Source organism: Carcharhinus amblyrhynchos, chromosome 30 (genome assembly GCF_965287045.1).
Source record: "Carcharhinus amblyrhynchos chromosome 30, sCarAmb.v2.hapA, whole genome shotgun sequence".
NCBI lineage: Eukaryota > Metazoa > Chordata > Chondrichthyes > Carcharhiniformes > Carcharhinidae > Carcharhinus > Carcharhinus amblyrhynchos.
This window is the reverse complement of record NC_137353.1, coordinates 15,155,888-15,178,839: the sequence shown is the minus strand read 5'-3', so window position 1 is coordinate 15,178,839 and position 22,952 is coordinate 15,155,888. Positions and strand designations below refer to the sequence as shown.

At 43.2% G+C, this 22,952-nt stretch overlaps 1 protein-coding gene across 1 annotated transcript in view; it reads right to left on the bottom strand.

Annotated features, from left to right (window-relative positions):
• The window catches only part of LOC145360101 (dnaJ homolog subfamily C member 11), a 44,368-nt gene extending 22,417 nt beyond the window's left edge, over positions 1-21,951 (bottom strand). The window contains exons 1-2 of the mRNA XM_080215060.1: positions 21,827-21,951; positions 1,027-1,156 (exon numbers count right to left, since the gene is read on the bottom strand). Of these exons, the coding sequence (XP_080071186.1) occupies positions 1,027-1,156; positions 21,827-21,898 (202 nt within the window). The 5' untranslated portion in view covers positions 21,899-21,951. The remainder of the gene's footprint in view (positions 1-1,026; positions 1,157-21,826) is intronic.
• Between the last annotated feature and the right edge of the window lie 1,001 nt (positions 21,952-22,952).

Sequence of the window (22,952 nt, the reverse complement as noted above, 5' to 3'; positions counted from 1 at the left end):
TAGACCAATTGAGCAAAGGTAATGAGGAAAAGGGTGGTAGTGGGGATATGGAAAGAGAAACTTAAACTGCGTGTCCCACTTTTTTCTATCACCTGTAATGCTATTGTGCCTTCAAGTGTATTTTCAATCATGTTCTCTGTGGTTTATAAGCAACCCCATTGCTTATAAACTGTCTGAGTCAATGAGGTCTTTTTTTGTTTTATTTTTAATTTGGGCCTAATGCAATGTCCTGGAGTTTTATGACTCTTGAATTGGGGGGGAGACTATTTGAATAGGTCAGGAGCTTTTGGGCAGTTTTTTTTCCATTGTGTAATCCAGAGCTCTTTACTTTCAGTTTCAGTTAGAATCATAGAACCCTACAATGCAGAAAGAGGCCCTTTGGCCTCTTAGAAATTGTTGAGCCCTTCGACCTCTTGGAAACAGTTAGAAACTGTTGAGACCGCAGACTGTAAGCAGTATTTCTGTGCCTCTTCCTGATATTGGAAATTTGGCTCTTGATGGCTGGCCAGTTAGTAACTAGAGGCAAGGAGTGTCTCTGCCTCTTGAATTGGTTTGCTGGCTAAAAGCTAGAGACCAATGGTGACCCTATGTCTACCTTGAGGTGAGCTGGGAACTCCAGGACAGGGAAGTTAGAGTTTCAATTCTCAATCCAAAGGACAAAGGCACAATAGGTGTTGCAAAGCTGCAAGATCCAATATCACATGAACATACTTAATTTCTGTGCTAAACCAAAACCAGGGTGTTTGTTGGTAAAAAATGTTATGTTGGAACAGTATTTGTAGCTATGAAGGTTTATACAATATCATGTTTCTTTTGTTTGCAATTGGTAAAAACTATGGTTTTTCTTTTCCATGTGTCAACTTTGTTTGATGAAAGCTCCTTAGTAGAGCATTTTGAATAATACTTGGCGTGAAACATTTTATGCTCACCTGTGCCAAACTTCAAAGTGCAAAACTTATGGTCTAGGCTGACTTCATAACACTTTGGAGTTTCTAACTTGGATTATAACACACCCAAGGTACTTACCTTCATATGCCTGGTGCACAAGGTTAAAAAGAGACTCTGCCTGTTGTTTCAGTTCTGGGTCTCGGTGCTTGTCTGGGTGGTAGAGCATACACAACCGGCGATAGGCAGCCTTGAGCTCATCTTGTGTGGCCTGCAATCAACAGGTGAATCCGCAACATTAAGTACAAAAAGAAGCCCAAAGCAAAAGTTGTTTCAAAGTGACCTGCTACAGAGTCAAGATCTCAGCACTGTGGTGTGATCCAAGAGCTTAATTTAGTCCTCCAGATACATTTTATTGGAAGACATGTCACTCAGTTCTGTCTGCGTAACCTGTGTAAAGATCACTGGTGTTGATGGCAGGGCAAAAGACAAGGGCAGGTGGGCGGGGGGAGCTTTTCTGGCACTTTTTGCTTCCTTGAAAAGCTGAACACTGAATAAAAACTTCCTATTCATTCTCCAGAGTTCCTTGGATCAACGTAATACATTGTGCCCCATAGAAGGATTAAGCTTAGATAGGCCACTACTCTCGGCCAGCTGACACTCTCCAGTTCTCTCTCTCTCAACTATCTTCTGAAAGGGCGGTCAGGCCATTTATTTTTATGATGGATGTGACAAATCTATTCTTAGAACCATGGCGAGGTTCAGGCACATTATTAACATCTCTGAAGACCTGAAATTAAATGTAATGTCAGGACCTGTCTTCTCATACTTTTGTCAAGTTTTCTCTTGCCAATTTCATCTCTACCCCTTCTACAGTATTTCTCCTGGCTACTACTCCAGAGGAGACCAATAGAACATAAGAAGTAGGAGCAGGAGTAGGCCATCTAGCCCTTCGAGCCTGCCCCGCCATTCAATAAGATCATGGCTGATCTGAAGTGGCTCAGTTCCACTTTCTCCCCATAACCCTTAATTCCCTTGCCTACTAAAAACCTATCTACCCGTGACTTAAATATATTTAGCGAGGTAGCCTCCACCACATCAACGGGCAGAGAATTCCAGAGATTCACCATCCTTTGAGTGAAGAAGTTCCTCCTCAACTCTGTCCTAAACTGCACCACCCCCCCACCCCTTATCTTGAGGCTGTGCCCTCTAGTCCTACTGTCCTTTCTGAGCAGGAAGAATCTCTCTACCTCTACCCTATCCATCCCCTTCAATATCTTATATGTCTCTATAAGATCCCCCCTCATCCTTCTAAACTCCAACGAGTACAGACCCAGTCTATTTAGTTTCTCTTCATAGTCCAACCCCCTCATCTCCGGTATCAGCCTAGTGAACCTCCTCTGCTCACAATAAGTGGCCATTCTTTATGTAGAGAAGTCAATGACAGGTTATTCATGGGAATTGCTGGACAAAATAATAATAATATGATTGACTTCTACCGTCCTGCTAATGATGGAGTTGTAGGGAAGGAAATCTGCTGTCCTTACTTGGTCTGGCCTACACGTGATTCCAGAGCCACAGCAATGTGGTTGACTCCTCAGGCAATTAGGGATAGGCAATAAATGCTGGCCAGTCAGCAGTGCCCATGCCCCATGAATGAATAAAAAAAGTCACAATTATTAATGCCCAGTAATTAGTCTGCAACAAATGCAGAAATTAGTTGAGGAACATCCCCAGTGGAGGAGAGCTTTAAGAACCTTAGGTCCTAAGAACTAGTCACTGCTTTTCCTTAGTGTGTTACAATGACTACATTATGTCTCAAATAAGTCATATACAATGTCCAAAAATATCATGTTCCAAGAAAAATCAATCTAATTTACATTTGAATGAAGCGGATACCAACTGTTTCCTGAGGGAGTTTGTTTCATACATTTACATGGGAAGATGGTGAACTGGTGATAATGTTCTTGGACTGGTAATCCAGAGACCCAAGCTCATGCTCTAGGGACATGGGCTCAAATCCCAGCACAGCAGCTGGAGGAATTTAAAATAAATCTGGAATTGAAAGCTAATCTCAGTAATAGTGACAATAAAACAATCACATCATAAAAAACCATCTGGTTCACTAATGTCCTCTAGGGAAAGAAATCTGCTGTCCTGTCTGATCTGGCCTAGCCGTGACTCCAGATCCACAGCAACGTGGTTGATTCTGAGCGCCCCTGTCCAGCCCTGTTGGCCACTTAAAAAACTGATCCATCAATCTTTGGAATAGGGCTAGTGCAGATGTTATTCCAAAAGGAATGTAGCCCAATCCATCACGCAAATCAACCTTCCATCCATTGACTCTGTCTACACTTCCCGCTGCCTCGGCAAAGCAGGCAGCATAATCAAGGACCCCATGCACCCCGGACATTCTCTCTCCCACCTTCTCCCATCAGGAAAAAGATACAAAGGTCTGAGGTCACGTACGAACTGACACAAGAACAGCTTCTTCCCTGCTGCTGCTCAGACTTTTGAATGCATTAAGTTGATCTTTCTCTACACCCTATCTACGACTGTAACACTACATTCTGCACTCACTCTCATTTCCTTCTCTACAAACGGTATGCTCTGTCTATATATTGCGCAAGAAACACTACTTTTCACTTTGTGTTAATACATGTGCCAATAATAAATCAAATCAAAAAAGACAATCTTTTATAATTAAAAAGACCTTTATGAGGAACAATGGTAGAGATTCAACGGCTACATTCATCTATGAATATGCTTGTGAAAGATCAATCTCTGAATTTATGGCCACCTGATAACCCAGCAATCTTTCATTAAAGGAAACAGATACTGATTGATTGGTACATCACACTGGATTTATGCCTATTTTAAAATCACACTGAACAGTCAGTGGTTTCATAACAGATACCCTGGGGCAGCCAGGTTATCCATCGGAACCAGCTCTAACATGTTATCATGTCATACTAATTCTTTTTGACCTTGGGATGAATTACATATGGCATCACTCTTGCTTTGAGACTTTTTGACTGACTATTAGGTTTTATTGTGAGCTTCACTTGAACTCCCTTCTTTGAACTAAGTGTTTCTTTGAATGCACACACAAGGTGTGAATCAGGTGCCTTCCTGGCTTGGGTAGCTCAGCTTCCCACTCAATTAACCTAACAAGTCCTTAAAAAAGCTTGAAGACGGTTAAACATGCCAAAAGGCACCTAGGAAGACAACACTGACTAAAACGCGCTCCAAGGGATTCTGAGAAAAACTGCTCAACACAGTTAGTAACGTTTATTTTCTGCCGTTGGTCTGAGCTTTTTTTTGTACTCTTTTGCAACAAAGTTTCCCCTTTAACAGATTGGAGAATGTAACCTGTTGGTAGAATGAGTAATTTAAAACTCAGAAGCTCAAGAGATAAATTGTTCTTCTACCATTTCTCTCTAGGAGGAGTGCATCAGCGGAGTCACAGTAACTGTGTGAACACTGTTTCTTAATCCTCCACAGCAATAACCATAAAACCAGAGAATGTTTTTCTAAAATGTACCCCTTTTTCTGAGGAAACTGAATTTTGATAAGTTATGGCTTTGTTGGTTTCAGCAATCTCATCCAAGGTGAGATTGGATAGGGTCTGTGGGGTGCTAAAGTATGGAAGATTATCAGTCCTGGGCAATTCTGTTATAATCATCACTTAGCGCATTTATCCAGTGGGCAATCGAGAATACCTACTTCATGATCTTATTCAAGAACAATTGAACTGTGATTACTTAATAAAGTGACTACTTGTGACCTGCCTTGCCCTCAACTGTAAAGGTAAAGTCGCCATAGTCCCAGAGGACCATAGGTTCCGCTCAAAGGGGAGAGCCAACTGGAAGTGATTTAACCTGAGGATCACCTTACCTCAGGCAAAGGCTTACCTCAACTGCATCTCACAGCTGATCTACTGCCTCTGGGATTGAGCTGTGACACCAGCAAGGTGCAGTGCTGTTCTTTCTCTCTACTGCTTTCCAGTATCTGGTAACATTCCCGCCAAGGAATTTGAAACTGAGATGAGGGGGAACTGATTCCTGCAGAGGGTGGTGAATTTGTGGAACTCGCTGCCCCATAGCGCGTGGAGTCTGAATCATTAAGTGGTTTGAAGAAGGAGATAGGTATATTTCTGATATTAAAACAAAGGGTTAAAGGGATATGAGGAATAGGTGGGAAGGTGAATTTGAGATCTGATTGAATGGCGGAGCAGGCTCAAAGGGCTGTATTGCCTACTTCTGCTCCTAGTTCCTATGTTCCAAAGGAGCCGTAAGATCTGAAGTTTAAACCCCACTCCAGACAGCAATGACAAGTGTAGACCAGAACCAGTAGGTTCAAGTTTTGGCTAATGTCCAACAGGATAATCATACCAGGAGGGTGGTGTGAGTGCAGCCCCATCTTCACTCATTGTATGGATTGTGGGAGCCCATAAAATCCTCTCACTGTACAGAACAAATACCCTCCCAACTGGTATAAACATGGCAGTGGCCAAGGGAGAAGTTTTCATATTGTAGCCTGTCAGACTGCTTACAAACCTTTCCCTGCTTCACACTGTTCTGAAAGAGCAGTGTGAAGATATGTAAATAACAACATTGTCCTCTAGTAAAAATAAGCCAGCAGTCAAGGTTATCCAGCTTTTATGCAGCATGTTAGTTAGTGCTGGACACGTCCATGCCTTAAAAAAAAGATTTCTGTACATTTTTATCACCTTAAGCACATGTAGAAGCATGTACATGTCAAGAGACAGCAAGCCATTGGTGGAATCATTTCTTTTAATCAGAATCTTACAAAGTCTCTTTAGCAATTTCTGCTTTCAAATGTGAGTGCATGCAGGCTTGTCAGTCACTCCAAATGGTTTTTGCTCTGGTCAAATCCCAAAAGCAAAAAAGACACTTCACACTTTATCTACTTTGCATGTTGGAATAATAAATATTTAAAAACCTGAGCAACAATTCATTCTCCAAAGGCTACCTCCACCTTTGATGATACTGTGCTATTTTGATGCTTAAGGTGGGGTTACTTTAAAAGGAAATGGTTTGTTACAAGAGTTAATTTGTCTGGTAAACATGAAGCAGATGCTAAGAGTACAGGTTAATTTTAGCCAAGAATGTGTTAGTTTGTAGAGTTAATGGATCTATTTATTTAGGTTCTCCTTGGATTTCAGACTAGGTATGTAGAATCATGGGAGTCTTCATTGGATTGATTGACAGGGGCAGAATCATGTGATTAATGGGAGGTGCTAAGCTCACAAAAAGTACAATTTTCATTTTAAAAAATATAAGCAGTTGCTGTCTGGATCTGTGAGAAGAAACAGGTGTGTCTCTGCCTCACCAGAGGTTTTCTGAAAGTTCCAGGAATATTAACCTAGGCATTAGCAAGTATACCTGTGTCTAACTAATTTAAAGGGGGGTTCAAGTCTATAAGGGAAATTTTGTTTGCTTGGAACTCAGTGATAGGTTAGCAATTAAGAGTTGAATCTTATAATGTTTAAGTATTCAATTGTTAAAAGTTAAGGTAATCCATTTCTTATTAAATAATATTTGTTTTGATAAAAGCTCCCTGGTTTGTCAGTACCATCACACCTGGAGTGAAACATCCTATCCGCACATTAATGCCAAAACCGAAAATTGTTGGGGACTAGCCTGGCTTCACAATATATTTTGGGGTTTCTGATCTGGTACCCTAACACAACACAAAGAAGGATTATCTCAAGAGATACATCAGGCAACAATTAGAACCATAGAACAGTACAACACAAAAACAAGCCTTTTGGCCCTTCTTGACTGTGCTGAACCATTTTTCTGCATAGTCCCACTGACCTGCACCTGGATCATATCCCTCCACACCCCTCTCTTCCATGTACCTGTCCAAATTTTTCTTAAATGTTAAAAGTGAGCCTGCATTTACCACTTCATCTGGCAGCTCATTTCACACTCCCACCACTCTCTATGTGAAGAAGTCGCCCCTAATATTCCCTTTAAACTTTCCCCCCTTCACCCTTAACCCATGTCCTCTAGTTTTTTTCTCCCCTAGCCTCAGTGGAAAAAGCCTGCTTGCATTCACTCTATCTATACCCATCATAATTTTATAAACCTCTATCAAATCTCCCCTCGTTCTTCTATGCTCCAGGGAATAAAGTCCTAACCTATTCAACCTTTCTCTGTAACTCAGTTTCTCAAGTCCCAGCAACATCCTTGTAAACCTTCTCTGCACTCTTTCAACCTTATTAATTTCCTTCCTGTAATTAGGTTGACCATCGGCCTCACCAATGTCTTATACAACCTCACCATAACATTCCAACTCTTATACTCAATACTTTGATTTATAAAGGCCAATGTTCCAAAAGCACTCTTGACAATGCTATCTACTTGTGACGCCACTTTTAGGGAATTATGTATCTTATTTCCAGATCCCTGTGTTCTACTACACTCTTCAGTGTCCTATCTTGGTTTGTCCTTCCAAAGTGCAATACCTCACACTTGTCTGCATTAAACTCCATCTGCCATTTTTCAGCCCATTTTTCTAGCTGGTCCAAATCTAGTTTTGCAAGTTTTGAAAACCTTCCTCACTGTCCACTACACCTCCAATCTTTATATCATCAGCAAATTTGCTGATCCAATTTATCACATTATCATCCAGATCAATGATATAGATGACAAATAACAATGGACCCAGCACTGATCCCTGTGGCACACCACTAGTTACAGGCCTCCACCCAGAGAAGCAATCCTCCACTACCACTCTCTGGCTTCTTCCATTGAGCCAACGTCTAATCCAATTTGCTACCTCTCCACGTATACCTAGCGACTGAACCTTCCTAACTAACCTCCCATGCAGGACCTTGTCAAAGGCCTTACTGAAGTCCATGTTCACAACATTCACTGCCTTCCCCTCATCCACTTTCCTGGTAACCTCCTCGAAAAACTCTAATAGATTGGTTAAACATGACCTACCATGCACAAAGCCATGTTGACTCTCCCTATTAACTCCCTGTCCATCTAAATATTTGTAGATCCTATCTCTTAGTACTCCTTCCAATAATTTACCTACTACTGACGTCAAACTTACTGGCCTATAATTTCCAAGATTACTTTTTGAGCCTTTTTTAAGAACATAAGAAATAGGAGCAGGAGTAGGCCATCCAGCCCTTCGAGCCTGCCCCGCCATTCAATAAGATCATGGCTGATCTGTTGTGGCTCAGTTCCATATTCCCGCCCTCTCCCCATAACCCTTAATCCCCTTGCTTATCAAAAACCCATCAACCCGCGTCTTAAAAATATTTAGTGAGGCAGCCTCCACCACCTCAACAGGCAGAGAATTCCAGAGATTCACCACCCTTTGAGTGAAGAAGTTCCTCCTCAACTCCGTTCTAAACCGCCCCCCCCCCCCTTTATCTTGAGGCTGTGCCCCCTAGTCCTACTGTCCTTTCTGAGCGGGAAGAGTCTCTCCACCTCTATCCTATCCATCCCATTCATCATCTTATATGTCTCAATGAGATCTCCTCTCATTCTTCTAAACTCTAACAAGTACAAGCCTAGTTTATTCAGCCTCTCCTCATAGCTCAACCCCCTCAACTCTGGCATCAGCCTAGTAAACCTCCTCTGCACTCCCTCCAAGGCCAAAATATCCTTGCGTAAGTACGGCGACCAAACCTGCACACAGTACTCCAGCTGCGGCCTCACCAATGCCCTATACAACTGCAGCAAGACCTCCCTACTTTTATATTCAATCCCCCTCACTATGAAGGCCAGCATCCCATTAGCCTTCCTGACAACCTGCTGCACCTGCAAGCTGGGTTTTTGCGACTCTTGCACAAGGACCCCGAGGTCCCTCTGCACCGTCGCCTGCTGCAGTTTTTCGCCATGTAAGTAATAGTCCTTCCTACCATTATTCCTACCAAAGTGGACCACCTCGCACTTGCCAACATTAAATTCCATTTGCCATTTCCTGGCCCATTCGCCCAGCCTATCTAGATCCTTCTGCAGACTCTCCACACCCTCCGCGCAATTTGCCGTTCCACCAATCTTGGTGTCATCAGCAAATTTCGACACCATACACTCAGTTCTCTCCTCCAGATCATCTATATAAATGGTAAATAGCTGAGGCCCCAGCACCGACCCCTGGGGCACTCCACTAGTCACCAACCGCCAATCCGAATAGCACCTATTAACCCCCACTCTCTGCCTCCTATTTGACAACCAATCCTCTATCCACGCTAACACCCTACCCCCAACTCCATGCCCCCTTACCTTCTGCAATAACCTCTTGTGAGGTACCTTAAGTAACAGAATAACATAAGCTATCCTCCAATCATCCAGCACCTCACCTGTGGATACCGATATTTTAAATATATCTGCCAGGCCCCTGCAATTTCAACACTAGTCTCCTTCAATGTCCGAGGGAATACCCTGTCTGGTCCTGGGGATTTATCTACTCTGATTTGCCTCAAGACAGCAAGCACCTCCTCTCCTTTAATCTGTATAGGTTCCATGACCCCTGTACTTGTTTGCCTTATTTCCATAGACGCCATGCCAGTTTCCTTAGTAAATACGGATGCAAAAAACCCATTTAAATATCTCCCCCATTTCTTTTGGTTCCATACATAGCTGACCACTCTGATCTGACTATCCTTTTGCTCTTAATATAGCTGTAGAAGCTTTTAAGATTATCCTTCACCTTGACTGCCAAAGCAACCTCATATCTTCTTTTAGGCCTCCAGATTTCTTTCTTAAGCAGTTTCTTGCACTTTTTATACTCAAGCATCTTATTAGCTCCCTGTTGCCTATACATGCCATACATCTCCTCTTCTTTATCAGACTTCCTTATTCTTATTCACTTTGCCTTTAATCCTGACAGGAACATGCAAACTCTGCACTCTGAAAATTGCTCCTTTGAAGGCCTCCCACTTACCAATCACTTCCTTGCCAGAGAACAACCTGTCCCAATTGACGCTTTATAGATCCTTTCTCATTTCTTCAAATTTAGCCTTTTTCCAGTTTAGAACTTCAAGCCAAGGACTAGATCTATCTTTATCCATGATCAATTCAAAACTAAGGGCATTATGATCACTGGAACCAAAGTGTTCTCCTACACATACTTCCGTCACTCGTCCTAATTCATTTCCTAATAGATCTAATATTGCATCCTCTCTAGTTGGCGCCTCTATATATTGATTTAGAAAATTTGCCTCAACACATTTTACGAACTCTAACCCGCCTAGACCTTTAACAGTATGGAGGTCCCAATCTATATGTGGAAAATTAAAATCCCCTACTATCACAACTTTATGTTTCCTGCAGTTGCTTGCTATCTCTCTGCAGATTTGCTCCTCCAATGTTCGCTAACTATTGGGTGGTCTATAATACAACCCCATTAATGTGTTTAATTCTAGGGCTTTAACCACCTGTCTCCACATCGAATGTGAAGCTTCACTTATAAAACAGCTAGTGTATAGAATCATAGATAGTTACAGAACAGGAGGCCACTTGGGTCCATCATGTCTGTGCCAATTCTCAGCAAGAGCAACTGAGCAAGTCACACGTTTTCCTACCCTTTCACCATAGCCTATAAATCTTTAGTCTTCAGGTGCTTATCTAATGTCATTTTGAAAATCCCAATCTAATCTGTCCCCACCACACACACAGGCAGTACGTTCCAGATGCTAACCTCTTGTTATATAAAATCCTATCCCTATGTAGTCGCTGACTCTTGCCCCCTCCACCAATGAGAATAGTTTTTCCTATCTCTACTCTGTCTGAACCCCTCATGATTTTGTGGTGGTGAAGACTCCATTACTGAAATAAATACATTTGACTGTGAATGCAAGATATTATGTTCAATTCAAATGTAACAGGAGAACTGGCGAGTTGCATCTATGGAGCATCATTCCACGGTAAGAGGATAACTATTGGTCCTGTGTTACACCATCCTAGTCACTGCACAAATTAGGCAGCATGTTTTCTCACAGACATTAGAGATTTGCTTCCAGAAACTGCTTTCTTGTCATACACACGTTAAGAGTTGGGAAAAAGCCAGAACTTCAACAAATGATGAGCCTTTTAAAAATAGGAGTATTTAAATATTCACCCATAATTTTGCTTTCTTCCTGTCAGAAACAGCAGCATCTCCAGCTAATAATTGCCCACGACAACACAAATGAAAACAGGAACTCACTGCGTAGACACAGGTGCCGAATGTCCCGTGACACACCACAGTCCACTGCATTCCTCAGAATAACCCTTTGGTTCTCAACAGAAAGTTCTTCAGTAAAAGGTGTATCAAAGTACAAATAGGAACATTGTTGCAAAGCTTTTTGTTTGTAAAATTGATTTTGAACAAGCAGTTTACAATCAGACTACTTTCTGCATTGAATAGCAATTTCTTGTAAGAAAATAATTCATTAGAAACAGTAATTCATTGGAATCACACAGCAAATCAGCCAGCATTTGTAAATATTTTGGGTGTGTATCTTTCCAGTTCTAATGAAAGATACATATCTGGGGCACAGTGGTTAGCACTGCTGCCTCTACAGTGCCAGGGACCCAAGCAATTCCTGACTTGGGTCACTGTCTGTGTGGAGTTTGCACGTTCTCCCCATATCTGCGTGGGTTTCCTTCGGGTGCTCTGGTTTCCTCCCACATCTGAAAGATGTACAGGTTAGGTGCATTGATCATGCTAAATTCTCCCTCAGTGTACCTGAACAGGTGCCAAAGTGTGGCGACTAGGGGATTTTCACAGTAACTTTGTTGCAGTGTTAATGTAAGTCTTATTTGTGACAATAGTAAACAAAAGTTTAAAACATCCAAAATATATTCAATCTTTCTTCTCTACTGACGTTGAATGACCATCAGTTCTTTTTAAGAAAAAGATAAATCATTATTCGGAAAGGTTTGTCTCTCAAGATTTTTTCCTCTCCCACTCAACATCACAAGGCACATGAAATGAGTCTGGATCTGGGTCAACCCCGACATTCACCCTTAAGAATCACTACCTCTTGCTCACTAACCCTGTCAAAAAGATTGACAGGAGAAGTCACTGTGCAATATCAAGCCACACCATGGAAAACCAGCGTACAACACATCACCCCAGAGAAGATCTTGAAGAGAAATGTCAATATTAACGTTGCGATTAAACATGTCAATTAATTCTGACAGCACGGGAAAGAAAGTGGCCTCCACCATTTTACCTGCACCCATCAGGCGAGGGTTCATCCACAAAGTCCAAATGCACAAGAAATGTGACAGTTTTCATTAATGAGAATCAAAGACTGAAAGTAAAATATTGCATGAACATTTGATGTAGCCAATCACAGTATGCACAGTTATAAATATAAAATTAAATTAGAAGCGAAGATCCCTGAATAGGCAACATCACAAATGACCTTCTCTCTCTATTTGACAAATTGTTTAATAACCTATCGATTATGTGATATAAGTGAACAGTTTCATTTCTTGTGAATACTGAATTCATCGAGACAGCAGATTGAATCATCCATCACAGTTGAGTCCTTAAGGTCAGGTGTTCAATACCCGATGAATGATGACTCACGTCTGAAGTGGTTATAAAGTGCAAGGTACTGTTACCATTTAGCTCAATGGCAAGTTACATTAGTCAATCCCACATTCTCCGTGGTCTTTCAATCGAGTATAACGGAGTGCATGAGAAACTTTCTTTTCCCACTTGCTTCTTCTGCATATTTTCTGCTTTCTTCTAACTCCCACCTGGAGTCTGGCTGTGATTTGAGCCCAATGTTCAGCCAAGCAGTATATGTTCAAATCAACCTGTTGACTTGAAGGAGACATTGCAGCCCCAAGTTCTGCAGATACATACCAACAGGGATCACTGGATAGAAATTAGCAGTAGGAACCCTGGCCGATCTGTTCCTTCCTTGCCCAGCAGGAACAAAACTAACGGTGATATCCCGTCATATCGAGCCAACACAGACCAGGGATCTGTTTGATCCACAACAGGTGACAACACACTTATAACCTGGCTAAATCAGTGAGCTGAAGAACAAGCGGATAAGCTTTTACATATTGTAATTAAGCCACTTCAAATGGAGGGTGCACTACAGAGACTACAACAGTGGTTTCAGTGCCTCAATTTGTTGCATGTAGAAAATCACCAAGTATCAGGGCTCTTTGAGAAGCAGAGCCACTGGGTGGTGGCTGACAGTGGTCAAAAGCTTGAAAGATCAATGTTCATTGGAGTAAGGCTTCTTTAAAAATTTTAAAGATAAGAATTCCTACTGAGCATTTGATTTGGGATTCATTAAGTGACCCATCAGACCAGTCACAAGCTTAACCAACTTAATGTTTGGCAAAGAAGACAAACTTCAGTCTTGCAGACCCATGTTAATTGCATGTTTTGGTTTCCTTGAGAGGATGGAAGGACTTATTGATTTAAACCTTGCTTTACCTGACCTGGGAGTGTTTGCTGGGACAGTGTAGAGGTTTGATGGACCTAACTTGGGAATGTTCAATTCCCCTTATTGCACTTAGCATCTGAAATCTTCTATCTTTATAATAGCTATCATTCACAATTAAAATTTAAAACTTCAAAATGACGGACAAGACGTCAGGAGTAACTATGGTTTAAAAATCTCAACCTGAGGTTTGCATACAGAGTTGATCCATCAGTGAAGAACAGAAACAAACATTTAATGATAGATAGCAAAACTGAAATGGTTTTGACTATTTAAAGTAACATCACAAACGACAAGACAGTGCAGGAGATATCAAGCATAGGACATTCAGATATTTCAAACACACCACTACTATGGATTGGTACTGATGGGCCATGTCAATACTAGCTCTCGCAAATATGTTGTGTAATTCCCTTTATTCATCTCAAATTGCTCTTGCAGCCAAATTTCGCTCCAACTCCATTTTCAAATTTGCTGATGACACCACTGTAGTGGGTCGGATCTCAAACAATGATGAGACAGAGCACAAGAAAAAAATAAAGAGTCTGGTGAATTGGTGCGACGACAATGATCTTTCCCTCTCCCAACGTCAGTAAAATGAAGGAGACAGTCATCTACTTAAGGGAGCAAAGTGGAGGACATGCCTTTGTCTACACCAATACAGGTGAAGTGGAAATGATCGAGAGCTTCAAGTTTCTCGGTGCCCAGATCACTAAGAACCTGTCTTGGTCCCTCCATACCAATGCTATAATTAAGAAAGCCCACCAACGCCTCTATTTTCTCAGAAGGCTAAGGCAATTTGGCATGTCCACCTCAACTCTCACCAATTTTTACAGATGCACCATAGAAAGCATCTTTTCCAGAATGTATCACAGCTTGTTATGGCTCCTGCTCTGACCAAGACCGCAAGAAACTACAAAGGGCTGTGAATGTAGTCCAGTCTATCATGCAAATCAACTTCCCATCCACTGACTCCGTCCAAACTTACCACTGCCTCAGAAAAGCAGCCAACATAATCAAGGACTTCACGCACCCTGGATACATTGACTTCAACCTTCTTCCAGCAGGAAAAAGATACAAAATCAAAGACCACGTACCAACCAGCTGAAGAAGAGCTTCTTCCCTGCTGCCATCAGACTTTTGAATGGACCTACCTCATATTAAGCTGATCTTTGTCTGCATCCTAGCAATGTCTGCAACACTACATTCTGCACCGTCTCCTTTCCTTCGCCCTACATGCACTGTATGCTTTGTCTGTACAGCAAGAAACAATACTTTTGTAGAAACGATACTTCAGTACATGTGACAATAACAAATCAAGACTGCTTTCTCCTGTACTTTACTCCAGTTTATACAAATCAGAACTTTCCAGATATAGCTCACGTCAAATTCTTTCATTGTACTGCCAGATGCTTTCCAGTTTGGATGGACATACATAAACAGAAACATTTGATATCTAAAGCATTTAATTTTGCAGCGATCCCAGTGATTGCTTCAGGGACAGTTCAATCTCAAAGGCAAGGTCGGTAATTGTTTTCCAGAGCGTTTTGCATGTTTGAAATAGACACGTCACAAAATTATGAGGGATGCATGTCTTAGAGTAACAATTTTTCCAATCAAGAATCCATTGAGTATTTTATGTCTGCTAAACTCTGACAACCATCTGAAACTTATACAGCATATATATTTTACAATCCCATTTCTTAAAAAAAATTGAGCATTGGTTCTACTTCCTCATCCCGCCCTAACTCACGGCAAGTCCATCCACTCACTAAGGCTGTTTGCCAGCAGGTTTATTTCCAATGAGTGGGGAAATTCACTTGGCTCCTGTCACCGGGTTCTGTGCCCATTTAACAAATTGGGCACTGTTGATAACTACTGATTGGAACATGGTATAGATTGGCAACATTTTATTTATTATGTCGAAACAGTGCAACCTAAAGCAGAAGAATGCAACTTGGTGCATCAACATGACATTTCCATTCTGTGCACTCATCAATTCGCCAGTTTCCTGGCAAGTAATGCCCCCTGGATTGACACCCATTTGAAACTGAGTTCAGGTTAAACGATCTTGTCACGAATTATTTAATTTATTATTGTCACATGTATTTACAGTGAAAAGTATTGTTTCTTGCACACTGTACAGACAAAACATACCATTCATAGAGAAGAAAACATGAGTGCAGAATGTAGTGTTACAGTCATAGCTAGGATGGAGAGAAAGATCAACTTAGCGCAAGGTAAGTCCATTCAAAAATCTGACAGCACAGGGAAGAAGTTGTTCTTGAGTCGGTTGGTACGTGACCTCAGACTTTTGTACCTTTTCCCTGAAGGAAGAAGGTGGAAGGGAGAATGTCCAGGGCACATGGGGTCCTTAGATATGCTACTGCTTTGCGGCAGCAGCAAGAGGTGTAGACAGAGTCAGTGGCTGGGAGATTGGTTTGCGTGATGGATTGAATGGTAGGGTCACGAGGTGTCAGGTTTTACACTTGACCAAATTTTGAACAGAGTCTTCATTCCAAAAAGTTGCACCAGGAATTTCTAAAGCATGCTTAATAGGGGAACCCATTTCTTCCACTGTCCTATGATATGGAGGTTTTAATTATTAAGGCTATTGATTTTTTTTTGTGAGCAGCAAAGCAAATCGAGTCTTAAATCACTGCCCCATCCATTTTGGACTTGGCAAAGGCAATTACTCATGGGACTGTCAGTATATTTATTTAGTATGAACATTGATACCAATGCACTGTGGCAGCACACTTCTTGTACAATGCATTAATTCATTGCTACAAATCACAACCATCACCAGCAACAAAACTGAAACCTCAGTACTTCACTGAATTGGAATACAATCAAAAACAGTATCTTTACAGAGAGTTTATGAGTGCATGCCCATTTGAAACTGGGCTGAGCTCCACTCAGCATAAGTTTACATTACATACGTGCAGCTGTCAGAAGAGGCTCATTGATTCTACCGAGACAAAACAGTTAAAGGACAGATCCCTCAGGCATGGAGGCAATTTCACCACCATTTCCTTTAATTGAAAAATGAATAATCCAAATCACTAATGAATAAGATGCATTGGAAATTGAAAGCAAAGTTGGTGACCAATGACAGAGCATTTAAGATCAGGAAGGCACATGAGGCCAGAACAGGAGGAGCACAGAAATCCTGAAGGTTTGTAGAACTGAACAAGGTTTCACAGACAGGGAGAGAGAAGGCCACAAGGAGACTGGAACAGAAGGATGAGAATTTTAAAAGAGGCATTAACATACTGGCCGCTAATAAAAAGCATAGGAAAGATGAGTTAGCAGGGCTGGTTAGTAAATGGGCTGAAGAGTTTTGGGTGAGCAGAAGTTTATACAGGGTGTAATTGATTAGCTGGTGAGGTTTGGAAATAGACAAGTTTTAAAGTGGACGAGTCTGGAGTAAAAAAGGTATAGATTAGGGTTTCTGCAGCAGATAGTCTGAGGGCAAAGGCCGAGGTGGGTAATAACTTTTGGAAGGATGTGAAGGCATTGGAGAAAGCACTGAAAAGATTCATAAGAATAGCTCTAGCAATCAGGAATTTCAGTTATGAAGGTAGATTTTCATCTCCTTTCTCAGGAGACCAAGGAAATTTGGCATGTCGTCTCTCACCAATTCTTACAGACACACCATAGAAAGCATTCCTTCCAGGTGTATCATAGCCTGGTACGGTTCCTGCTCTGACCAAGACCACAAGAAACTTTAAAAGGGTTTTGAATGTAGCCCAGTCCATCATGCAAACCAGCCTCCCATTCATTGACTCTATCTACACCTGCCTCAAAAGAGCAGCCAGCATAGTCAAGGACTGCAGATATCCCAGACATACTCTCTTCCACCTTCTTCCGTTGGGATAAAGATACAAAAAACCTCAGATCATGTACCAACTAACCCTAGAATAACTTCTTCCCTGCTGCCATCAAACTTCTGAATGGACCTACCGTTTATTAAGCTGATCTTTCTCTACATCCTAACTATGACTCTGACACTATAATCTGCACCCTTTCCTTCTCCCCTATGTACTCTATTAATGGTATGTTTTGTCTGTATAGCATGCCAAAAAAAACAATACTTTTCACTGTATCTCAATACTTGTGACAATAATAAATCAAATCAAAATGGAGAAATTGGAACTATTTTGTTTGAATAAAAGAATGCAGTGTGGAAATTCAATAGAGATATTCATAAAATCCCTATAGTGCAGAAGCAGGCTCATTGAGTCTGCACCGATCACAATCCCACCCAGGCCCTATTCCCGTAGCCCCTCATCTTTACCTTGCTTATCCCCCTGACGGTAGGATTAATTTAGCATGGCCAATAAGCCTATCCTGCACATCTCTGGACTGTGGGAGGAAACCAGAGCACCTGGAGGAAGCCCATGCAGACATGGAAAGAACGTGCAAACTCCACACAGATAGTAACCCGAGGCCAGAATTGAACCCAAGTCCGTGGCGCAGTCAGAGGGGTCTGGACACGGTAGCAATGGAAAAATGATTCCCAATCATAAAAGGAGCGAGAACAAGATGGCACAGATTTAAAATAATTGGCAAAAGTAAAAACAATTGCTTCTGCAATTGCTGAAGGAAAGCATTTTTACATAGCGAATGGTTAAGTGACAAAGAACACGGTGGAGGCAGATTCAATCGAAGCTTTGAAAAGGGAATTAGACTGTTAGCTGAAAAAGAAAATATGCATAGTCATGGGGAGAAGACGGGAGAATGTCATCAGAGAATTCCTCATTCAGAGGGCCGGTGCTGACACAATGGGCCGAATAGCTTCTTTCTGCACTATAACAATTCTGTGATTTTACAGAGATCGAAGGCATTGAAGCTCAGCTCAGAATGCGCATTAAAGAGCTCTGACAAAGGGTTATCCCAAGTCAAAATGTTGTCCCTGTTCTCTCTCCCCAGAGATGCTATCAGACCTTCTCCAGCATCTTCTGTTTTTGTTTCAGATTCCAGCATCCATAGTATTTTGCCTTTGCCAACAGTCTGGTTCAGCCTCAGCGACCAGGGAGATGTGGGGGAAACACACACAGCCCAAAGTTGCACAAACTGTCCCAGATTTGGACAGCTGCCAGTCCTTGTTATAGTAAAAAGTCTGACAACACCAGGTTTAAGTCCAACCGATTTATTTGATACTACACTCACTAGCTTTCGGGTTAGTCCCTTCGGCAGGTGAATGGAGTGTTCTGGCCTCAGACAAAGCATATAAAGCACAGACAGTTTACAGATTACTGATTAGAATGCGAATCTTTACACCTAACGTGCTGTTCAAGTCTTAAAGCGGCTGACAATGTGAGTGGAAGGAGCACTGAGCACAGGTTAAAGACATGTATTGTCTCCAGACGGTACAGTAAGTGAGGTTTTGCAAACCCAGCCAAGTCACGGGGGTTACAACAGCGAACACAATGAGACAGCCGATGAACCAGAACAGCTGACAGAGAGGTCCACAGTGCAGCAACCTAAGAGGAAGGAGTCCACTTGGACACCTCCGGAAGGCCGCTGCCCTCGACTGGACTTGTATGCCCAAACCATCAGGAGGTGCGTTAACACCAGATTCATCAGCCGCACTCACAAGATAGCCCCGAACATCACCCAAGCACAACGCAACGCCATCCACGCTCTCAAGACCAACAGCAACATTGTCATCAAAGCAGCAGAATAAGGAGGGGCCATCGTCATGCCGAACAGAACGGATTACTGTAAAGAAGTGTACCGACAACAAAACAATGAGGAACACTACAGACAGTTACCCACAGATAAGAACATAAGAACATAAGAAATAGGAGCAGGAGTAGGCCATCTAGCCCTTCGAGCCTGCCCCGCCATTCAATAAGATCATGGCTGATCTGTCGTGGCTCAGTTCCACTTTCCCGCCCTCTCCCCATAACCCTTAATCCCCTCTCTTATCAAGAACCCATCAACCCGCTTCTTAAAAATATTTAGCGAGGCAGCCTCCACCACTTCAACGGGCAGAGAATTCCAGAGATTCACCACCCTTTGAGTGAAGAACACACTCGTCAACTCAACAATCTGATCAAGACCTTTGATCTGGACCTTCAGAGTACCTTCCGTGTTCTCATTCCATGTACTCCCTGCATTGGAGATCTCTACTGCCTCCCAAAGATACACAAGGCAAACACACCCGGCCGTCCCCATCGTATCAGGCAATGGGACTCTGTGTGAGAACCTCTCCGGCTACGTTGAGAGCATCCTGAAACCCATTGTACAAAGAACCCCCAGCTTTTGTCGCGACACTATGGACTTCCTACAGAAACTCAGCACACATGGAGCAGTTGAACCAGGGACACTCCTCGTCACAATGGATGTCTCGGCGCTGTACACCAACATCCCCCACAACGTTGGCATTGCTGCGACTGCCTCAGTACTCAATGCCGACAACTGCCAGTTTCCAGATGCAATTTTACAACTCATCTGCTTTATCCTGGACCACAATGTCTTCACCTTCAACAACTAGTTTTTCATCCAGACACACAGAACAGCCATGTGGACCAAATTCACACCTCAATATGCCAACATCTTCATGCACAGGTTCGAACAAGACTTCTTCACCACACAGAATCTTCAACCGATGCTATACACTAGATACATCGATGACATTTTCTTCCTTTGGCCTCATGGAGAACAATCACTGAAACAACTATATGAGGACATCAACAAGTTCCATCCCACCATCAGACTCACCATGGACTATTCCCCAGAATCAGGTGCATTCTTGGACACACGCATCTCCATCAAGGACGGTCACCTCAGCACCTCACTGTACCGCAAGCCCACAGACAACCTCACAATGCTCCACTTCTCCAGCTTCCACCCTAAACATGTTAAAGAAGCCATCCCCTATGGACAAGCCCTCCATATACACAGGATTTGCTCAGATGAGGAAGATCGTGACAGACACCTCCAGATGCTGAAAGGTGCCCTCATAAGAACAGGATATGGTGCTCGACTCATAGATCGACAGTTCCGATGCGCCACAGCAAAAAACCACACCGACCTCCTCAGAAGACAAACACGGGACACGGTGGACAGAGTACCCTATGTCGTCCTGTACTTCCCCGGAGCGGAGAAGCTACGACATCTTCTCCGGAGTCTTCAACATATCATTGATGAAGACAAACATCTCGCCAGGGCCATCCCCACACCCCCACTTCTTGCTTTCAGACAACCACTCAACCTCAAACTGACCATTGTTCGCAGCAAACTACCCAGCCTTCAGGAGAACAGTGACCACAATAACACACAACCCTGCCACAGCAACCTCTGCAAGACATGCCGGATCATCGACACAGATGACATCATCACACGTGAGAATACCATTCACTAGGTACGCGGTAAATACTCTTGCAACTGGGCCAACGTTGTCTACCTGATACGTTGCAAGAAAGGATGTCCCGAAGCATGCTACACTGGGGAGACCATGCAGACGCTACGACAACGGATGAATGAATATCGCTCGACAATCACCAGGCAAGACTGTTCCCTTCCTGTTGGCGAACACTTCAGTGGTCACGGGCATTCAGCCTCGGACCTTTGGGTAAGCATTCTCCAAGGCGGCCTTCACGACACACGACAGCGCAGAGTCGCTGAGCAGAGACTGATAGCCAAGTTCCGCACACATGAGGACGGTCTCAACAAGGATCTTGGGTTCATGTTGCACTATCTGTAACCCCCGTGACTTGCCTGGGTTTGCAAAACCTCACTTACTATACTGTCTGGAGACAATACACATCTTTTTAACCTGTGATCAGTGCTCCTTCCACTCACACTGTCAGCCACTTTAAAACTTGAACAGCAGGTTAGGTGTAAAGATTCGCATTCTAATCAGTAATCTGTAAACTGTCTGTGCTTTATATGCTCTGTCTGAGGCCAGAGCTCTCCATTCACCTGACGAAGGGACTAACCCGAAAGCTAGTGAGTGTACTATCAAATAAATCGGTTGGACTTAAACCTGGTGTTGTCAGACTTTTTACTGTGTTTACCCCAGTCCAACGCCGGCACATCCACATCAAGTCCTTGTTATGTCATCTCTTTGTAAGGACAAAAATCGACTCTAGTGTCGGCGTTTTCTCACAGAGCGTAAAAACTTCACACGCTCGGCGTTAAGACAATTGAAAATAGTGAAAACAGATCTCCATGTTGCTGGGTATAATAGGTTAAACAGTCTGACTAATGGGAACTGACTTATTAGATACTTATGGTCTAAAGCCTATGCATTAGACCATAGGCTTATTACACATAAAGGGGTCTCTGACCCACTGCACCATCAATCACACAGTGTTGGCCAGGCCTTGGCTCACGTTAACTGAAACCCGCCAGGCGCCTGCCGTCAATAACGGCAAAACGGCGGCTGATTGGAAACGGTGCCATCGCCTCATCGCCCCGCCCGTCCTTCTCCAAAACGGTCAGTAAACAGCCCGAGTGCGCCAACAGGAACCCCCTCACCTCCCTCCTGACGTTCAAAAGAGCGTAAAAGTCATCGTTATTAATCTCTTCATCCACCAAGGCCGCCGCCATTGTCACCTTTCACCCCCCCCCGCAGCGGGGCACCGGCCTCCAGCCAGCCCCCCGGCTACCAAGGAGGGCACAATTCACAAAGAGATTTCCCTCTCCCCAAGCTACCGCACCCCTCCGTTCAGTGCTGCGCTGGGAGGACCAGCGGCGAGAAATGGAAAAACTATGGTCTCTGCCCCCCGCCTCGCTCCTCCCCTCAGTGCTGCCCTGGAAGGCCCCAGCGGCGGGAGGTGGAAGAACCATTCTCTCCTCCTCGTCTCGAGCACTCCCACCACACTCTCAGTGCTGCTCTGGGAGGACCAGCGGCGGGAGGTGGAAGAACCATTCTCTTCCTCCACCTCGGCGCTGCCACCACACCCTCAGCGCTACCCTGGGAAGACCAGCGGCGGGAGGTGGAAAAATTCATTATTGTCCTCCCCTCCGAGTAAGAAAAATGTAATAACATCTTTATTTGCTGTAGCGCCTTTCAGCTCCTCGGCACATTCCAAATATCGTATTAAAAATACAGAAAATGCTGGAAATACTCAGCAGGTCACTGGAAAGGGAAGCAAGAGTCGAACAGGTGGAATTTTTGCTGATCGACTTAAGAACATAAGAAATAGGAACAGGAGTAGGCCATCTAGCCCTTCGAGCCTGCCCCGCCATTCAATAAGATCATGGCTGATCTGTCGTGGCTCAGTTCCACATTCCTGCCCTCTCCCCATAACCCTTAATCCCCTCTCTCATCAAAAACCCATCAACCCGCGTCTTAAAAATATTTAGCGAGGCAGCCTCCACCACCTCAACGGGCAGAGAATTCCAGAGATTCACCACCCTTTGAGTGAAGTTCCTCCTCAACTCCGTTCTAAACCGCCCCCCCCTTTATCTTGAGGCTGTGCCCCCTAGTCCTACTGTCCTTTCTGAGTGGGAAGAGTCTCTCCACCTCTATCCTATCTATCCCATTCATCATCTTATACGTCTCAATGAGATCTCCCCTCATTCTTCTAAACTCTAACAAGTACAAGCCTAGTTTATTCAGCCTCTCCTCATAGCTCAACCCCCTCAACTCCGGTATCAG